This window comes from Delphinapterus leucas, chromosome 3, assembly GCF_059928025.1.
Source record: "Delphinapterus leucas isolate spDelLeu-1000000601 "Yukka" chromosome 3, BTC_Dleu_Yukka2, whole genome shotgun sequence".
NCBI lineage: Eukaryota > Metazoa > Chordata > Mammalia > Artiodactyla > Monodontidae > Delphinapterus > Delphinapterus leucas.
This window is the reverse complement of record NC_143131.1, coordinates 157531637-157550186: the sequence shown is the minus strand read 5'-3', so window position 1 is coordinate 157550186 and position 18550 is coordinate 157531637. Positions and strand designations below refer to the sequence as shown.

Sequence of the window (18550 nt, the reverse complement as noted above, 5' to 3'; positions counted from 1 at the left end):
GAAGTCATTTAGGCATAGAGGAATAGGTGGACCCTCTTCCCCAAACAGGACAGATTGCATGAGGAAATTGGTAGTGAAACCGCCTCCTGGAAGAAGAGCTTGGCCCCCACCTGGGCTCTGGCCTCCTCTCCCAGTCACCTGCAAGGGTCCTTTTGTCTGAAATATTGGCATATCAGATGATGTTCCAGGCTGAAAACTGAGAAGGCAGTGGTGGGCAGGGAACCAAGGGCAAAAGAGATGGCTGTCTGGCAGGCCTTGGTCCTGGGCTTGGGGCTTAATGGCTGTGCAGTGCCATAGTTCACCCTAAGATGCATCCCTGGGGTCAGGCCTTTTCTGGCTGGCAACCACACAGCTGCCTTCAAGGCAACAGGAAGCTGGGGCAAGTGGGCTGAGCTCAGGGACCCCCCAGGAGGATGTCCTCACCTGTCCTCTTCCTCCTCTTTCCAGTGCCAGGGAAACAGACTTCTGGACCCTGGGCTGAGTCCCCGAGTCCTGTTTTGGGTGAGGATCCCCCCACCCTTGACACTGACCTCAGCTTCCCAGGGGCAGCCTTCGGGGCTGGGCTCCCTATGGCACCTTTGTACTACCCCAGAGTCAGGACTGTCCTCAAACTCACCTCATCCCCTCTGCTCTGTGGGCCTGGGCTTCCTGATCCTTTGCCAGACTGATACATCCATGCCTCCAGGAGCTTCTGCTAGGGCTGGGTTGCCCTCCTGCCTTTCTTCACTTCTACAAGAACCAGGAGCTACAAGGACCCCAGGCACCTTCATCTGTTGCCCTTCATGAGAGAAAACGGGTCACACCTCCTCCCACAGCTCAATGCCCCTGTCATCTAGGAAACCTCATCCAGCCATAATCTTCTCCCACTTCCTCTTGGCTGATCTCTTTCTCAAGACAGGGGATGCTCCCCTCCAGTGAATGCTCTCCTCTGACCTTCTCCACCCTCCTCATAGCGTGATTGTGAGCCCCAAGTGCGTTAAGAAAGCAGTGCTGGCACAGACTCGGGACCCAGCCCGGGCCATGTACCTGGAGCCTGAGGCAGGAGTCTTGAGTGCATAGGTGGCCTCTTCACTGTCAACAGGAGCGCAATGCCAGAGGCTGGCCTCTTATTCCACCCTGGCCTACAGCAGAGCGTTGTGGGCTCCTCGAGTGTTGTCCACTTTCCTTGAGATTTAGGATGATGTTCACTGGGGTGGGGGCTCTGTCCCCCAACTGTGACTTAATTTTCATCCCCTGCTGGAGGTGATCGTCTGTTCAGTGTTTTCAGCCCAGGGGACAAAAATAGTAGGCAGCTGTTCCTGCCTCCATGGGCATCTGTGGAGACTCAGAGCCAGCATGGGGAGGCTAGGGTGGGAGCCATTGCTCACCATGTGGCCATGCTCTTCTGTTTTCTCAGCCCCTGCCAGATCAAGCTTCTTCAGGGTGTCCTGAGACCTTGACTGCCAGCTGAAGGTCTATACCTTTTCCTTCACATCGCCACCCACCTGCCCAAGACCCTCCTTGCCATCCCAGACCAACCAAAAGCTGAATAGATGCCGTGTGTGCTGGGGCCCCTCAGGACCTCTGCAGAACTGCTTCCTGGTGCTACGCAGCCTCCACATTCAGAGCCCGGGGGCTGGGCTGGCCTTTGAGTTTGGGGGCTGATGGTACTGCTGGCCCAACACTGCTTTCTTTGTGTTTGGTATTTTGTTTTTGTTTTACTTGTTTTTTCAATTCTTTTTGATACTGTGAAGATCTTTCCTGCCGAAAGATAAAGCAACATTTGGACACAGAGTTGGTATGTTGGTGGTTCGCTTGTCTGGGTGGGGAGTGAGGGTGAAGGATGTACTCAGAAGCATTGGAGTCCTTCTTAGTCATTAACCTTCTTGAGCATATGCTACCTGTCAACAGGTTGGCATCGTTTCTGCTTAATTCTCGAAGCAATGCTAAGTGGGACTGTTATTCCATTTTACAGATGTGGAAATTAAAGCTCAGACAAGAAGGTGACTCTACTGAGTTCAGTTTGACCAACTATGATTAGAGCATAGGCCTGTATGCCAGCAGCATCTGTGCCATTTCACCCATTGGGAGGACTCTGGTATGGAAACCCTGAGCAACCCCTTCCCCACACTGTCTTAGTTTCCCTCCCTCCAAGATGGGTGAGTTGGAGGGGTGCAACTTCATCTCTGTGCAGCTGATTTGAGAAGGTATCAGGGGAAGGCTTGAGGACTTTGTGAACTGTGCATCTATAGCCTGGACGACTGGAGTTGTCAGGGGAAGTTGATGGTAAATGGAGTTTTTATAAATTGGATTTGACTTTACAATGGGAATGGACGTGCAGCCTAAGTAGTTGAGAGGAGAGTAATGAACTATCTCATCCCCCCCTCCCCACCGTGGATCTGGTTTGTGAATTCAGATTTTAATAGTTTGCTAGAAATGCCTCACACACACTTTTGTTCCGAATCCTTGCCATTTTCCTACTGTAACCAACTCTTAGCCTGAGCTCAGTGTGTGGAGCGACAGTGGTAGTGGCGACGCAGTCACTAAGAGCCCTTTGTGGAGTGTTGGGAGCAGAATCGGAAACCAGTCTCTCCTTCCTCCCAGGTTGAACACATATATTCTCTCTCTCTCTCTCTGTCTCTCTCTCTGTCTCTGTCTCTCTCTCTGTCTCCCTCTCTGTCTCTCCCCCCCCCCCCCCAGTACAAGCGCTTCCTCTTCCAAAGAGGTAAAACAGCATTAACCATGGGCTCACAGTTCCTGGTCCCTTGGCCAATCCCCAAGGAAGTGTGGACGCTTCTGTGAAACTTTTCTCTGTGTATTTATTACCTGTGCTCCTCTCTCCCTTCAGCTCTTACACTAGGCTCCTGCCTTGCAGTTGAATTCTCACAACTATCTAAAATTCTGCTTCATCATTTCAAAGTTGCAGGTCTGATCAAGCAGCCACTTTACATACAGAGAAAGAAGACTTTTGAGAATGGCACTGAGGGCCCTCTGAGCCCGGCCCCTGCCTCTGGCACACTCTCTCCACACCTGATGACCTCAGTCTCCAGCTAGGCCTGGCACCCTCAGGGCTTCTGACTTTCGCTCACTTGTTTCCCTCTTCCCAGTTAACACTTTGTTCATGAATTCCACCATAACTTTCACATCCCTTTCTTTCAACTGAGAAGCCACTTTTACTGTGAGAATCAAGTTTGCCCTGCGTTTATGCTAATTCCAAAAGTGGTACCTTTTGTGTCTTAGAGATTTCTTAATCTCAAGACCAGTTATCTATGTTTGTCTCCTCACCTAATCTGTAAGGTCCTCACAAGCCAGGTTTGTGTCTTGTTCATCTTTTATCTGCTTCGACACTACGCACAATGCCCAGCACATACTCATGTTTAATATGTGAAGGAAAAAAACAGCACTGACCCATCACTCCTCTTTAAAAGTTCCCAGTGAAGTTGAAATCACCCTGACAGTCTCGGCCCTGCATGCTCTGGGTCTACCTCAAAGCCTTAGCTCTGACTACCCAACCCCACATGGGCCACGTGATCACTTTGTTCCCTGGGAACTTGCACATGGCCAGAACTTCACTCCTGCTAGACCCTCTTTCAGGAAGCCTCTCCCTCTCTTGCATTCCCAGCTCTGAGATTCCACACTTCCTTGTAACTTCAAATGCAGGTCTCCTCGAAGCCTTCTCTGGTTCCCCAGTCACTCTCTGAGCTGTGTTACAGCATTTACATTAAATAATCTTTTACATACATATACAGGCCCTCAGTTAAAACCCACCGTCATCATTTTGTTTAGCCCTCACCACTCTGAACATAGGTGTCTCACACAGATGAGAACACCAGTCTGAGCGGCAGCGTGTGTTGAGTCACTTTCTCTTCAAGCCCCGCCCTGCCCTCCTTGGCCCGCTCCGGTTAATGGGGGCGGGATCCCAGCTGGCTGGGTCCCACCGCTCCCCGGCCAGGAGAGGGCGCAGTGTCCGCCGGCGGGGGCGTGCCGGGTGACGTCACGCCCCGGGCGAGGCTGGGGACCCAGCGCATCGCCGTCTTCGGGATCAGCAGTCCCCACGACTCAACCCGACTCGGTTTGCGCCTTCAGCGCGTGCTCCAAGTCCTCCAGCGTCCCACAACGCCTTGCCTGACGCTTTCGCCCTCAGACCTGGCAACAGCTGCGTAGCCGCCCACAAGGGGCGGAGACGCCACACCGCAAGACAGGGGCTCAGGAGAAAGTTTGTCCCTCTGCGCGATCCGGCACTTAGAGGTCGTTGCTAGGCGCCGACGTCCGCTTCTTCACATCTGATTGGATCTCATCATAGGCGAGGCGGGGGTTTTACCGCGGTGCGCATGCGTGCAGCAGAGGATGGAGGAATCGGAACCCGAGCGGAAGGTGGGAGCCAGGCGGGGGTCCGCGCGGGTGGCGAGCGATCGTGAAGTGGGGGGTGGGGGTCCGGGGCTGACTCGTGTGTATCTGCAGCGGGCTCGCACCGACGAGGCGACTGCCACAGGAAGCCGCTCCGAGGCAGACGATGAGGACGACGAGGACTACGTGCCGTACGTGCCGTTGCGACAGCGCCGGCAACTGCTGGTGAGGGCCCCGGCTCGAGGGTGGAACGAGGGTAGGAGATGGGGGTTTGGTGGTGGGATGGGGGGTGGTCCCCGGTCTGCGGAGTGAGGTGTCAGTACACGGGAGCGTGGTCCCCAGGCAAACGAGGAACTGGCGACCTGATCTGAGGAGTGGGGCAGCTGTGCGCCTCGGGGCACAGAACCCTGTCCCAAAAGCCAGGATCCTGACTCAGGCCCCTGGGCCCAATGCCCCACTGTGCGTTGGGCTCGGCTCTGAGGGGCGCTGGTGGAACCTCAGCTCCAGAAGCTGCTGCAGCGAAGACGCAAGGGAGCTGCGGAAGAGGAGCAGCAGGACAGCGGCAGCGAGGCGCGGGGAGATGAGGACGACATCCCATTGGGCCCTCAGTCCAACGTCAGCCTCCTGGATCAGCACCAGCACCTCAAAGAGAAGGCTGAAGGTGGACTGGGCAGCAGGCGGGAGGCTCAGCTTTGTGCACTGCTTTGGTGTCTCTCTGACACCTTCTGCTTGTTTGGTCAGCCCGCAAGGAGTCTGCCAAAGAGAAGCAACTGAAGGAAGAGGAGAAGATCCTGGAGAGTGTGGCTGAGGGTCGAGGTATGGCTGTAGCTAGGGCAGAGAGGAGGTGGACTGAGCCTCCTCCCCCAGTCCTAGGCATGTTATATTTCAAAGGGCCTGGCCTCTGGGAAGTAGGAACCAGCCCTGAGCCACATCTCTTTCCTCAGCCTTGATGTCAGTGAAGGAGATGGCTAAGGGAATCACGTATGACGATCCAATCAAAACTAGGTATGTCTTTTCAGTCTGGAAAGTCAGTCACTCTTACTTCAGACAGTATGTGGCGGAGACTGGCGGGAACACCCCAAAGCCAGTTGTGCCCAGGGGCTCTCTTGACTCTTGCCACCCACCCACAGTTGGACACCACCCCGTTACGTCCTGAGCATGTCTGAAGAGCGGCATGAGCGTGTACGGAAGAAGTACCACATCTTGGTGGAAGGAGATGGTATCCCACCACCCATCAAGAGCTTCAAGGAAATGAAATTTCCTGCAGGTGCCTGGGAGCTGGGAGCAACACCACAATTTGATAGGGAAATATCTGCAAGGTTGCAGCCTAGCCCTCACCAAGCCCAGCAACTGCAGCATTGGGTCTAGTCAGTGGGGATGAGGGATTTGAGAAGGAGAGATTTGTCTTTATTCTCCTTTTTCAGTTGTTGCAACTGTTCATATTTACCAATTTCTGTCATTAGGGAGCTTTGGTGGGCAAGTGATGACGGCCTTAAACAGACCTGGGTGTGAATCCTGCCTCTGCTTAACCTAGAGGCCTTGGACAAGTCTGTGTGTTTGTTTTTCTTTCTTTTTTTTTTTTCTGGGTCTTAGTTTCATCATTTGTAACGTGAAGGACGTAGTGCCAACTTTTTGGCTTTGGGGGCTTGTTGAAGTACCTATGAGACACAAGGATGATGCCAGTGTTGTTTTCTGTAGCCATCCTGAGAGGCCTGAAGAAGAAGGGCATCCACCACCCAACACCCATTCAGATCCAGGGAATTCCCACCATGTGAGTGTGAACCTGGTGGCCCTGGGGAGGAGTGGTTGCTAGATGAGAAGCAGTCCCTGTATTCCACTGAACCTGACCCTCAGGCCTCTCTTCTCTCACCAGTCTGTCTGGCCGTGACATGATAGGCATAGCCTTCACGGGTTCAGGCAAGACACTGGTGTTCACTTTGCCGGTCATCATGTTCTGCCTGGAGCAAGAGAAGAGGTTACCTTTCTCTAAGCGTGAAGGGCCCTATGGACTCATTATCTGCCCCTCGGTAAGATAGCCTGGCCTGGAGGGCAGGGTGCAGATGGGGCCACCTTCTGGTGCCAGCCACTGCCCCTGTACCTGCAGCGGGAGCTGGCCCGGCAAACCCACGGCATCCTGGAGTATTACTGCCGCCTGCTGCAGGAGGACAGCTCTCCACTCCTGCGCTGTGCTCTCTGCATCGGGGGCATGTCCGTCAAAGAGCAGATGGAGACCATCCGACAGTGAGTATAGGCACCCCCGCCCCAAGGGCTTCCCCAAAGTCCCTACCTAGACAAGCTAAAGGACCCTTTGCTTTAGCCACTCGACAGATCCTTGCGGAGGCCTCTCATGGGCTCAGCCCTCAATGAGCCCCTGTCTAATGGGGAGGTTGGTTGGGGTGGGACAGAGGGATGTGGTGAGGTACTGTGGGAACACAGCAGATGGAATGGGGGCATCTGGGAGGTCAAAGAGTCGGAGCATTCCAGGCAGAAGGCAAAGAGGTGGGGGCCCCGGGGTGTCCAGGAAGGTCAGGGTTGTTCAGTGTGACCCACTGAGGAGGCTGAGGCTCTGGGGCATGGCTGGACCTGTGCCCTTTCTACACAGTGCAGTTCCCAACAGACATCACTAGATGTCCAGGGTTACAGACAGACCAAACCCAGTTCCTGTTTCATAGGCATTGCTAGTCAGGGAGGTTGCAGACATGGAAAAGATGAGTTCATTGTACTACGAAAGTGAGCCTTTGAGGTCTACAAAGGGAGCTGTGGGAGCACAGGCTGAGCCCTATCTGAAGATTTAGGACCGTCCTCCTGGGGGCAAGAGGAGTGACCTGGGGGAAGGGTGTGTGGGGCCGAGGTGACCACATGGCTTGGGTAGAGCAGTGGAACAGAGTGGTGGTCGAGAAGGTTGCAGCGCTCTCCAGGAGAGCCTTGTGCCGTCCATAGAGCAAGGTGGTGGCAGTGACAAGGAGCGTCAGGTGAGGAGAGATAGGAAAGAGGCTGGAGGGCAGAACAAGGTGGAGTGCCAGCCTCTAGGTAGGGCTTAGCAGGTGGCCCTGCTGTCAGTGTCCCTCCTTGGTCCCCAGTGGTGTGCACATGATGGTGGCCACCCCTGGGCGCCTCATGGATCTGCTACAGAAGAAGATGGTCAGCCTGGATATCTGTCGCTACCTGGCCCTGGACGAGGCTGACCGCATGATCGACATGGGTTTCGAGGGTGACATCCGTACCATCTTCTCCTACTTCAAGGTGCCCTTCCCCACCTGACCGGGACGATCCTGCCACCTTCCCCCTACACACCACATTCAACTCTGGAGGGCCCTAAGGCCCTGTGCTGCCCATCCACTGTCCCAGCCCCTCAGGCTCCCCAGGCCCCACGTGCCCTCAGCCCCAGCCTTTTTCTTTCTCAGGGCCAGCGACAGACTCTACTCTTTAGTGCCACCATGCCTAAGAAGATTCAGAACTTTGCCAAGAGCGCCCTGGTAAAGCCTGTCACGATCAATGTGGGGCGTGCCGGGGCTGCCAGCCTGGATGTCATCCAGGTGGGCAAGCACTCCTGATGGGCAGTCTCACCTGTGAGGGCTGGATCTGGCGAGGCTCCCTTAGTTGATCGGAGCCGGGTGGGGGGCCACCTTGTGGGCACTAGGGGTTTCATTCACAGCCACAGCCCTTAGCAGGAAGCCTTTTCATGGTACCCAGCCCTTGGCAAGAGGCTCTCTGGTCACCTCCTAGCCGGGACTGGGGGCCCATCCTCTGTGGCAGGGCCATGGCTGGTGAGCCTGTTCTCAGGACCACCTAACCTGATCCTGGTGGTGGCAGGAAGTGGAATATGTGAAGGAGGAAGCCAAGATGGTGTACCTGCTTGAGTGCCTGCAGAAGACACCGCCGCCCGTGAGTGCTGCCAGCCAGGCTAGCCCAGGGGCAGCATGCTGGCGGAAGGTTGCGGGGGCGCCCAGGAGTCAGCCCCTGTGACTGGAGTTAGCTTTCCTGGACAGGTGCTCATCTTTGCGGAGAAGAAAGCAGATGTGGACGCCATCCATGAGTACCTGCTCCTCAAGGGGGTCGAGGCTGTGGCCATCCATGGGGGCAAAGGTTAGCGTGGCACGTGCATAGGCATGGACCCCGCTGCCATAGCAGCCCCTCATCTTATCCCTTCCCCTACCTGGCCGGCTTGCCGCTACTCCCCAGACTCTTGCTGTCGCTCTAATAGCTCCTGCCTGACCCTTCCCAGACCAAGAGGAACGGACCAAGGCCATCGAGGCATTCCGGGAGGGCAAGAAGGATGTCCTAGTGGCCACAGACGTAGCCTCCAAGGGCTTGGACTTCCCTGCCATCCAGCACGTCATCAATTATGACATGCCTGAGGAGATCGAGAACTATGGTGGGCTGTTCGGAGGGCTGGGGTTGTGGCCTAGGCCCCAGCCCCTGGGCAGTGGGCCAGATGCTCTGTTCCCTCTCTCTGCAGTGCACCGTATCGGCCGCACTGGGCGCTCAGGAAACACAGGCATTGCCACCACCTTCATCAACAAGGCCTGTGGTGAGTCTGCCACCAGGGCCACCTTTGGCTGTCCCCCGGGTCCTCCACCTATGACCAGCCAGGTCCTGGGTACAGGGCCCAGGGCTGGACCTGATGGTTCCCCGCCACCCCCACAGATGAGTCGGTGCTGATGGATCTCAAAGCCCTGCTGCTGGAGGCCAAGCAGAAGGTTCCACCCGTGCTGCAAGTACTGCACTGCGGGGACGAGTCCATGCTGGACATTGGAGGTGACACGGGGTGGGAGACACTAGTCCAATGGGGGCGTGACGGGAACACCACGGAACAAGTCCATTCTGCCCCTCAGTGGTCTGGGGGTCTAATGGGGGCCCAGGGTCTGGGGCACAGAGCCTGGCCCCATCACCATGCTGACCCTCCTCCCCCACCCACCGCTACCCCATTCCCCCAGGAGAGCGTGGCTGTGCCTTCTGTGGGGGCCTGGGCCATCGGATCACCGACTGCCCCAAACTCGAGGCTATGCAGACGAAGCAGGTTAGCAACATCGGCCGCAAGGACTACCTGGCCCACAGCTCCATGGACTTCTGAGCTGGCTGTCATCCCTCTTTCTCTCCAAGGGGCCTCCGTCCCTGGGGCTCCAGCCACTTCCCACACACCCCTGCCCCGTGGGCAAGAAGCCAGCATCCTCGGCCCAGCTGGCCTGGGTTGGGCCAGGCTGGACCTGGCTGCCTGTTCCCTGTGCCCCCCAGAATTACTATTTTTGCTCCTCTTTACCCCAGCTGCCATTAAAACACCAGACTTTTTGGTCTCAGTCTCTGTGTTTTGCCTTCTCTGCCCTGTGCTTCCTGGGCAGGCCTCACCCTCTGACCTCCAGAGCCCCTCTCAGGTAGGGCCTTGGCATCTCCCACCACTACTGCCACACCTGCTGGTACTCAGTTGTGGAAGGAGCTGCCTACCCAGGTTCCCCTCTGGGGGCTTAGGGTATTTCCTCTAGTCTACCTGGATTTATGACTCAGAGAAGAACCACATTGATGGACCAAGGGGAAATGGTTGGTTGGGTCTACTGGTCTTTCTGGTTGGCTGTTATAATCTCCAGCCCTGCCCCAGCCTCCCTCTTCCTGTCACTGTGTAAAGGTCCTGGGGCTTCTCCTTAGGCCCTTTAGGAGGAGACTTCCTGCCTCAGGCCCCTTGCCCACACAGGCTCCCAGTAGGGAACCCTGTGCTCTGTTTGCCAAGGGGGCAGCAGATGCCACAGGACTGCCACTCAGGCCACAAGCACCCACTGACCCAGCTCTGTGCCCAGGTATCTGCTGGGCTCAGGACACAAATGAGCCAGGCAGATGCCCTCTGAGGAGTTCACAGGTGAGTGGGACAGACAGATCAGCCATGAATAAATGTGGGCAGTGGTCACGGGACTGCTGGCAAATGGGCCAGGATTTCAGCATCTTGCAAGGGGTAGACAGAAAAAGCATTGGTGATAGCTCCTCTGTCCAGGCACTTCATGTGCAAAGCCACATGCTTATCCCAGCAGGACAGCAGTTGCTCAAGCCATGTTTGTCACTTGGTGTGTGGCCTAGGGCAAGTTACTTAATGTTTCTGAGCCTTGATTTCCTCATCGCTGAAATGGCAATGAGAATGCAAAGGACATGGTGTCTGAGGCTGCCAGAGCTCAGGGCTGCTTGGGCCACAGTGGGCACAAAGCCAGGTGAATGAGGCCCTTGGAAAAGATTTCCTGCCCGAGAAGCTACACACCCCACATGTGACCCCCAAACAGTATTCAGCCTGTTTACACATTCCTTCCCAGAGGTGGCACTGAATAAATGAAATGAGGCTGTCCTCAGGATTCAGATTCATATGCAGAGCTCCCATACTGGCCTCCAGGAAGACAAGACTGAAACAGGACTCTAGCAAGAAGCAGAGCTTAAAAAGCCTGTGAGCTCTCCAGGGAACCCGCTGGGGGCGTGCCACCCACGCTCACGTGGCTGGGGCCGTGCCATGAGGGTGGGGCCTTTGTGCTTTCAGACAGCGTGGGGTGGTCTGGGGAGGCCTCCCAGAGGAAGAAGTCCCAGAGCCCTGAGCAGCACGGTGAGAGGTGCCCTGAAGGGGCCAGGCTGGGGGAGGTGGAGGCCAGAATACCCAGCACCCTGAATGCTGGGCCAAGGAGTCCAAGCTAAACCTCAGGGCACTGGGAGCCAGGAAGCATTTAGGGAGGGGAGAGACAGGTTGGTTTGGGGTTAGAGAGGGCCCGGTGGGCCCAGGTGGGGATGTGGTTCAAAGGGGAGATGCCAAAGCTGGCAATGGATAGGGACTGTGAAGATGGAGAGGAGCAAGTGAACATTAGAACTATTTCCAGAATAAAGACAAGCAGACCAACCAGGACTCCAAGGGGGAAAACAAGGAATTTGCCAGTCTGGCTAGAGAAAGGTCCTGGGGTAGGGACCAGGCTGTGGGAATGGCAGGCCCCAGGGTACACAACAGCCCCAGGATGGGGGAGGGGTAGGAGCTCCTGATTCAGGAGCCAGCCTGCGGTCAGAGGCTCACACCCAGCTGACCCAGGCAGGCACGGGTCATCTGCCCTCAGGTGGTCCAAGGCCCCTGCCTGGCACTAGTGGGTACCTTGGGCCAGCTGGAACCCCAAGGAAGAAATATGTGATACCCTTCACCCCCATCCTAGCTCCTTTTCCGAAGACAGGGCTCCCCTCCCCCAACCCTGCAGCTGCCTCTCTGGACAGAGGGAGGGGGAAGTGGCCAGAAGGGGAAGTGTGAGGAGTTCCCCTCCGGCCCGTCACCAGTCTCCTCAGGCCCTCGGAGCAGCGGCCATGGCCATGGAGCCTCTGGAGACACCCATCAAGGACGGCATCCTCTACCAGCAGCACATCAAGTTTGGCAAGGTGGGGACCCTGGCTGCCAGGCAGCTGCCTAGGACAGATGGTGGGCCTCTGCCCCAGCCTTGGACAGCCCACCAGAACCTGGGAGAATGGGGGTAGGAGTCCAGGTGGGGAATCCAACCCAGGTGCGGGGAAGTGGAACAGAGCCCCATTCTCAGCCTGAGCAGGTCGAGACCCTGCCTCATTTACAGATGGGAAGCCAAGAGCAGGGAGCCAAGAATGGAACCCTTGGGGCAGGGCAGAGCTGTGAGGCTGGTTAATCCAACTGCCTTCCATCCCATCTACTAGTGGCACTGTGGCCCCTCGAGAGGGCTAGAGGCTGAGCTGGAGGAGCCCCCAAAAGTGGAGCTCCATCCTGCAGAAGAGGGCTCAGCTCCTCCCAGCCCTGTCCTGGGGTAGCAGGCCCTGCACACCCACAGCTCAGCTGCAGCTGCTGCCCAGGCAGATAAACTGTCTGTTTCCTTTGCTCGACGCTATTTGCATGTTTCCTTCCTTGCCATCATGAGACTGAGGCCTCCCTCCCGCCCCAGCCCTTGTTCCGTGGCCCAATTGACCTTTTCTTTACAGGGGGTGGGTGCACCAACAAAGCAGTAGCGTCAGGTGGTCTGCTCTGGCCACTAGATACTTTACAGACATTGCCCAGTAGAAGCCCCAGCCCCGTGTTCTCATAATCTTTTGAGAGACGAGGATCCTAGTGCTTATGGGGGGGTCACAGTTAGGAAAGCGTGGGGTGGATTTGAAGCTAGGGCTGACCGACTCCAAGCACAGACGCTTCCTGCTGCCGGGCTGGCTCTGGCAAGGCATCCTCTGTGGCCTGAAGAGCTGCGAGGCAGAGGCCAGCCTAGGTGGCCAGGAGTGTTTGCTAAGTGGCTTGTGCTAGGCTGAGCTGCAGGGAGAACTGCCACCCGAGGGTCATCTCCCCCATCTTCATCTCCTGCAGAAGTCCTGGAGGAAGGTATGGGGTCTACTGTATGCAGGAGGCCCATCAGGCGTGGCACGGCTAGAGAGCTGGGAGGTCCGGGATGGTGGCCTGGGGCCAACAGGTGACAGGTCTGTGGGGCCTGGCCGGCGAGGAGAGCGGCGGGTCATCCGCCTGGCTGACTGCGTATCCGTGCTGCCGGCTGACGGTGAGAGCTGCCCGCGGGACACTGGTGCCTTCCTGCTCACCACCACGGAGCGAAGCCACCTGCTGGCCGCACAGCACCGCCAGTCTTGGATGGCCCCCATTTGCCAGCTGGCCTTCCCGGTGAGCACAGAGTGGGCGGGTAAGGCATCCAGGGGCCAGCCGGGGAGACCAGTTCACTCACACCTTGTTCATCTCCATGCTCATTCACATCTCATCACTCAGCAAGCACCTGCCAAGCACCTAGAAGCCTGGGAAACAGCCCAGAAGCCCACAGAACAAATCTCAGATGGCTATGCATGCTATGGAGAAAATGAGAGGCTGGGTGGGAGCAGGAGTGAGTAGGGGGATGTTAGGATGGTCCAGGAAGGCTTCTCAGGAGAGGAGAGTGCGCCTGAATCCTTGAGGAAAAATAACCCACCAGGCAAAGATCTGAGGAAAGAGTGTCCTAAACACAGGTCTGAGGAGTCCCCTGAACTAAAGGAGCAGCATGGGCAAGGGCCCAGGGAAAAGCTTGATGTTCAAGCAGCAGAAAGGCCAGTGTGGCTGGAAGGTAAGGAGTGAGAGGGGGCCCAGGAAGAGGCAACAGTGGAGAGTCCGGTGGGAGCCAGCTGAAACTGCCTTGGGCCACATGTGGAGTTTGGGATTTTATTCTGAGTGTGAGGAGAAGCCTTTGGGGGAGTTGGACACAGAAGCTGAGAGTTTTAAAGCTTTACAGGATCCGTGATGGACCAAAAGGAAATGAGTGGCGGTTCCTCAAAAACTAAACATAGAGTTAACATATGACCCAGCAATTCTCCTAGGTGTATACCCAAGAGAACTGAAACAGGTGTTAAAACAAAACTTGTACGAGAATCTTTAGAGCAGCATTGTTCACAATAGCCCAAAGATGCAAACAACGCGAATGTCCATCAACTGATGAATGGATAAACCAAATGCAGTCTATCCATACAACAGAACATTACTTGGCCATAAAAAGGAATGAAGCACTGATACATGCTACAACATGGATGGACCTTGAAAACACGCTAAGTCAGAGAAGCTAGACACTAAGGGCCACACATTGTATGATTCCATTAATGTGAAATACAGAAGAGACAAATCCATAGTGACAGAAAGCAGCTTAGGGGTTGCCAGGGAATGGGGAGAGGGGGGAATGGGAAGTGACAGTTAATGGGTACGGGGCTTCCATTTGGAATGATGATAAAATTCTGAATCATACACTTTAAAATGGTTAAAATGGTAAATTTTATGTTGTATATTTTACCACAATTCTTATAATTAAAAAAAAAAAAAGGAAATAAACAGGAGCAAGGAGACCAGTGGAAAGCCATTGCATTTGACCCTGGCCATGGTACCATGGGCCAAGGTGGTCATGATGGAGAGCTCAGGGTCAGAGCCCAAAGGACATGGTGGGAGATGGGGAAAGAGGCCAGAGATGGGAGGAACAAGTGGCCATTCACCCGTGGGTCCCACCCTTGAAGCTCCCACCCCTTTACTGCTCCAAGCTGTCAGGGACACACACAGGCCGGCCCAGTCGCTGGCCAACCTCAAGGGCAATGGACAGCCTCATTTGTGCCCTCTGCTGTATAGCACTCAGCACCCTCAAGGGGGAGCCGGTGGGGATTGCAGGTGGGGAAATAGGCTCAGAAGGGTGTCCAGGGTCTTGCAGTGTGTCAGGGGCAGAACTGGGACTGGCACTCAAGTCTCTGGGTGCCCTTGCTTGTCATGAACCCCAGAGAAAGGATGTGGGAAGAGGAGTGGATGGGACACTAACCTCTGACCTTGTCCCATTCCCCAGGGCACAGGGGAGAGCTCCCAAGGATCAGGGGAAGCAGAGGCTCCCAAGAAGGGCCTGGTCCAGATGGAGGAGAACTCCATCTACTCCTCCTGGCAGGAAGGTGAGTCGGGGAGGTACAGGGGCAGCCTCAGCCCTAGCACAAACAGGGCTGGGATCTTTCCGGGACGCCCGGGGGCTGTGCTTGTGGCCCTCACGGTGCCGTGCCTGCAGTGGGCGAGTTTCCAGTGGTGGTACAGAGGACGGAGGCAGCCGCCCGCTGCCAGCTGAAGGGGCCCTACCTCCTGCTGCTGGGCCAGGACTCCATCCAGCTGAACGAGCCCGCTAGCCCCCAGGCGCTCTACACCTGGCCCTACCGATTCCTGCGCAAGTTCGGCTCCGACAAGGTGAGGTGCTGGGCGGCCGCCCCACTGGTCCCGCAGGGAAGGGTAGCGGTTGGCGGGCGGCCCCTCAGCCGCTGACTCCCCGTGCCGCCCGTGCCCAGGGCGTGTTCTCCTTTGAAGCCGGCCGCCGCTGCGACTCGGGCGAGGGCCTCTTCGCCTTCATCAGCCCCCGCTCCCGCGACCTATGCGGGGCCGTAGCCGCCGCCATCGCCCGCCAGCGGGAGCGGCTCCCGGAGACGGCGGGGCCCCAGCCCTGCCCCCTGCCGCGGGCCACCTCCCTGCCCTCGCTGGAGCCTCCGGGGGAGCTGCGGGAGGTGCCCCCGGGGCCCGAGGCGCCCGGCTCCTGGAGGGCGCGCGCGGCCGAGGCCGGGCCCCAGAGCCTGCCCCCTCTGCTGGGCCCCGCAGCCCCGGACGAGCCGGCGCCCGCGCTCTACGCGTCGGTGTGCAAGCGGGCCAGCCGGCTTCCGGACGCCGCCGAGCACCTGTACGAGAACCTGTGCGTGCTGGACGCCGGCCCAGCGCCCGACGTCGGCTGTCCGGAGCAGGAGGGCCCGGGCGGCCGCAGCCCCCTGGCCAGCCGCATCTACCACAATAGCCAGGACCTGGGCTGGCCCGGCGCGGCCCATGACAGCCGCCTGGAGGCCCAGTACCGGCGGCTGCTGGAGCTGGAGCTGGCCGACAACGGCGACGAGGCCGGGGCCTCCGCCCGCGCCGGCGCCCACTTGGGCTTCAAGGCCAAGCTGGTGACGCTGCTGAGCCGCGAGCGCAGGAAGGGACCGGCTCCCTGCGACAGGCCCTGACCGAGTATCGTGGCGGCCGGAGGAGAGGAAGGCTCTCTCCCTGGGACAAGAGGGCGGGGGAACAATGGACATCTGCAGACACACCCCCACACTCACTGTAGCCTGGAGGGACAAGGCAGACAGCCTGGGGAGGACCCCTCAGGCGCCCTGCCGGCCCCCAGTGTATAGTGTACAGATTTGCTGGTAATAAAGCCTTTTAGTTCTCCTCTCCATCCCACCTTGCGGCCCACAGTCCATACCTCCTCCCTACGGCTCCTTGCAGTGGCTTGCCCGGGTCCACACACACCCTCAAACACAGGCATTGCAGCAAACGCCAGTGCCCTGTGCTGGGTTCCAGGGACACACATGACCTGGGCCCGACCTCTGCCACCAGTAGGCTCAAGTCTTCTGGAGCAGGAGGGTGAGATGCAGGTAATTACGGCTCCACGTGGTCCTGTTCAGCAGAAATAACTCCGACAGTAGGGCAGAGGGAGAAATAAGGCTTGCTGATGGGAGAGGTGCCCCCTGAATTGAGTGTGAAGGGCAGGCAGGGCTTCACCAGGCTGGCAGTGAGCCCTGGAGCTTTCCAGGATGAAGGTGGGCATGGTGGGTGCAGAGAGCAAGGGAAGACCATGGACCCGGAGGGCTCCAAGGGGCTGAGGGAGAGTTGGTCGCACATGAGAGACCTCACCATCCTACAATGAGCTTGGTCTTATCCTCAGTAGAGGGACATAGTCAGCCAGGCAAGCAGTGTGGAGGCTGATTTTGAGGGACCAGAAAGCCTGGGCTGGGGAGGAGTTGGGGGCCGGGGGGAGACGGGCAGGTGGAAGGGAGTTCAAATGTGCGCACACCCAAAACACTCCCCACTGAGACTCAAAAATGCACAGACACTTCTGTGGAGCCCCTGGCCTCAGTCTTCCTCACCTGTCAAGGATAAAGATCAAATTGCATACCAAGCATACATTCATTCGAGTTTGATCAGGTGCCTACTCTGTGCCAGGCACTGAGGTCACGGCCATGTTCATTACAGCCACAGTCCTGTTCTCAAGGAGTCCTCACTCCAGAGGGAAATAAGGAGTCTCTTGAAGACTTTAGTGCCTGCCTTACTGTCCTCCCCTTGTTGCTGTTCCTGTCACCAACGCTGGGCCACCATGCACTCAAGGATCGTGCCCCCAAAGATCCAGCCTCCTGGCCCCTTGACCTCAACTCCACCTCAGCTGCTCACACCCTTGGTACATCCCAAGCCTCATCTTTATGACAGTGACACTCCATTGTCACTTCACAATGATACAGTCTTTTTTTTTTTTTTAATACATTTATTTATTTTATTTTTGGCTGCGTTGGGTCTTCATTGCTGCACACGCAGGCTTTCTCTAGTTGCAGCGAGCAGGGGCTACTCATTGTGGTGACTTCTCTTGTAGCGGAGCATGAGCTCTAGGCGCGTAGGCTCCAGTAGTTGTGGCACATGGCTCAGTAGTTGTAGCTCTAGGGCTCTAGAGCACAGGCTCAGTAGTTGTGGTACACGGGCTTAGTTGCTCCGCAGCATGTGGGATCTTCCCAGACCAGGGCTCAAACCTGTGTCCCCTGCATTGGCAGGCAGATTCTTAACCACTCTGCCACCAGGGAAGCCCATTTATATTCATTTTTATTTATTTATTTTTTTGCGGTACGCGGGCCTCTCACTGTTGTCACCTCTCCCGTTGCGGAGCACAGGCTCCAGATGTGCAGGCCCAGCGGCCATGGCTCACGGGTCCAACCACTCCGCGGCATGTGGGATCCTCCCAGACTGGGGCACGAACCCGTGTCCCCTGCATCGGCAGGCGGACTCTCAACCACTGCGCCACCAGGGAAGCCCTATATTCATTTTTAAATTGAAGTATAGTTGACTTACAATGTTTCAAATGTACAGCAAAGTGATTCAGTTACATATATACATTCTTTTTCAAATTATTTTCTATTATAGGTTATTACAAGATATTGAATATAGTTTCCTGTTTTATACAGTAGATTCTTTTTGTTTTGGCATACTTTTTAATTACAAATCTAAACCTTTTTGTTTCATGGCTATTTTTGTGAGGTTCCAACCAGACTGTGGAAGAGAAAGTCTTTGGAAACATCTAGGGAACTGGCCCTGGAGCTGCAGGTGTCCTGACCACCAGGGGGCACTGTGTCCTAGCCCAAGGCCTGTTTCTACCCAGGGGCTGTCTGTGCAGGGAGCTCTTAGTGGCACCATCTAGGTCTGAGCCCTGCAGGGACCCAAGGAATGGGATCCCAGGGCCCTCTCTGTTGGAGGACTGCCCGGGGCCCCAGGCTGCCACTTCTTCCTTTGCTCATTTGCTGTTTCACTTTCTCAGTCCTTCCTTCATCTGTTCATTCATATCCACTGTGTGCAGGCACTGGGGAGATGCTGAACAAGACAGACAAGCCCGTGCTCTCATAGGAATGACTTTCTAATGGGGACAAAGGGCAATGAAGAAACAAACACTTAATATAATGTCAAATGGTGGTAAGTGCTATAGGGAAAAATAAAGCAGGATAAGGGACTAGTGCATTATGCAGGTGAGGTGTCAGGGGGCTGCTGTTTTAGATAGGACAATCAAGGAAGGAGGAGGCAACATCTGAGCAGAGACCTGAACACAATGAGACAGGCTGTTGTTTAGATATCTGGGAGAAGGTGTTTCAAGCAGGAGTCACAAGTGCAAAGGCCCTGAGGCAAGAATACATTTGCTGTGTTGGAGGATTAGTGAGGAGGCCAGAGTGGCTAGAG

General features: G+C 56.4%; 3 protein-coding genes across 19 annotated transcripts in view; all 3 read left to right on the top strand.

The window, feature by feature from the left end:
* LOC111169875 (protein FAM193B) overlaps positions 1–1773 on the top strand; it is a 31518-nt gene extending 29745 nt beyond the window's left edge. For all 17 annotated transcript variants that reach the window (XM_022564450.3, XM_022564443.3, XM_022564449.2 and 14 more), the window contains one exon: positions 1397–1773. The gene's annotated coding sequence lies outside the window, so the exon portion shown is untranslated. The remainder of the gene's footprint in view (positions 1–1396) is intronic.
* Positions 1774–3810: 2037 nt separating this feature from the next.
* Positions 3811–9623, top strand: LOC111169877 (putative ATP-dependent RNA helicase DDX41). The gene is made up of 17 exons (XM_030760652.2): positions 3811–4353; positions 4441–4551; positions 4828–4987; positions 5068–5142; positions 5271–5331; positions 5457–5593; positions 6025–6097; positions 6200–6353; positions 6431–6567; positions 7407–7569; positions 7731–7862; positions 8140–8211; positions 8316–8412; positions 8552–8701; positions 8786–8857; positions 8974–9084; positions 9264–9623. Exons 1-17 carry the CDS (start codon positions 4327–4329, stop codon positions 9398–9400), a joined length of 1869 nt encoding a protein of 622 aa, XP_030616512.1. The 5' UTR covers positions 3811–4326; the 3' UTR covers positions 9401–9623.
* A 1261-nt stretch (positions 9624–10884) lies between these two features.
* LOC149749867 (docking protein 3-like) lies at positions 10885–16016 on the top strand. Its single transcript, XM_089909768.1, has 5 exons — positions 10885–11703; positions 12641–12946; positions 14625–14724; positions 14835–15007; positions 15106–16016. Exons 1-5 carry the CDS (start codon positions 11632–11634, stop codon positions 15802–15804), a joined length of 1350 nt encoding a protein of 449 aa, XP_089765894.1. The 5' UTR covers positions 10885–11631; the 3' UTR covers positions 15805–16016.
* The last annotated feature ends 2534 nt before the right edge of the window (positions 16017–18550 follow it).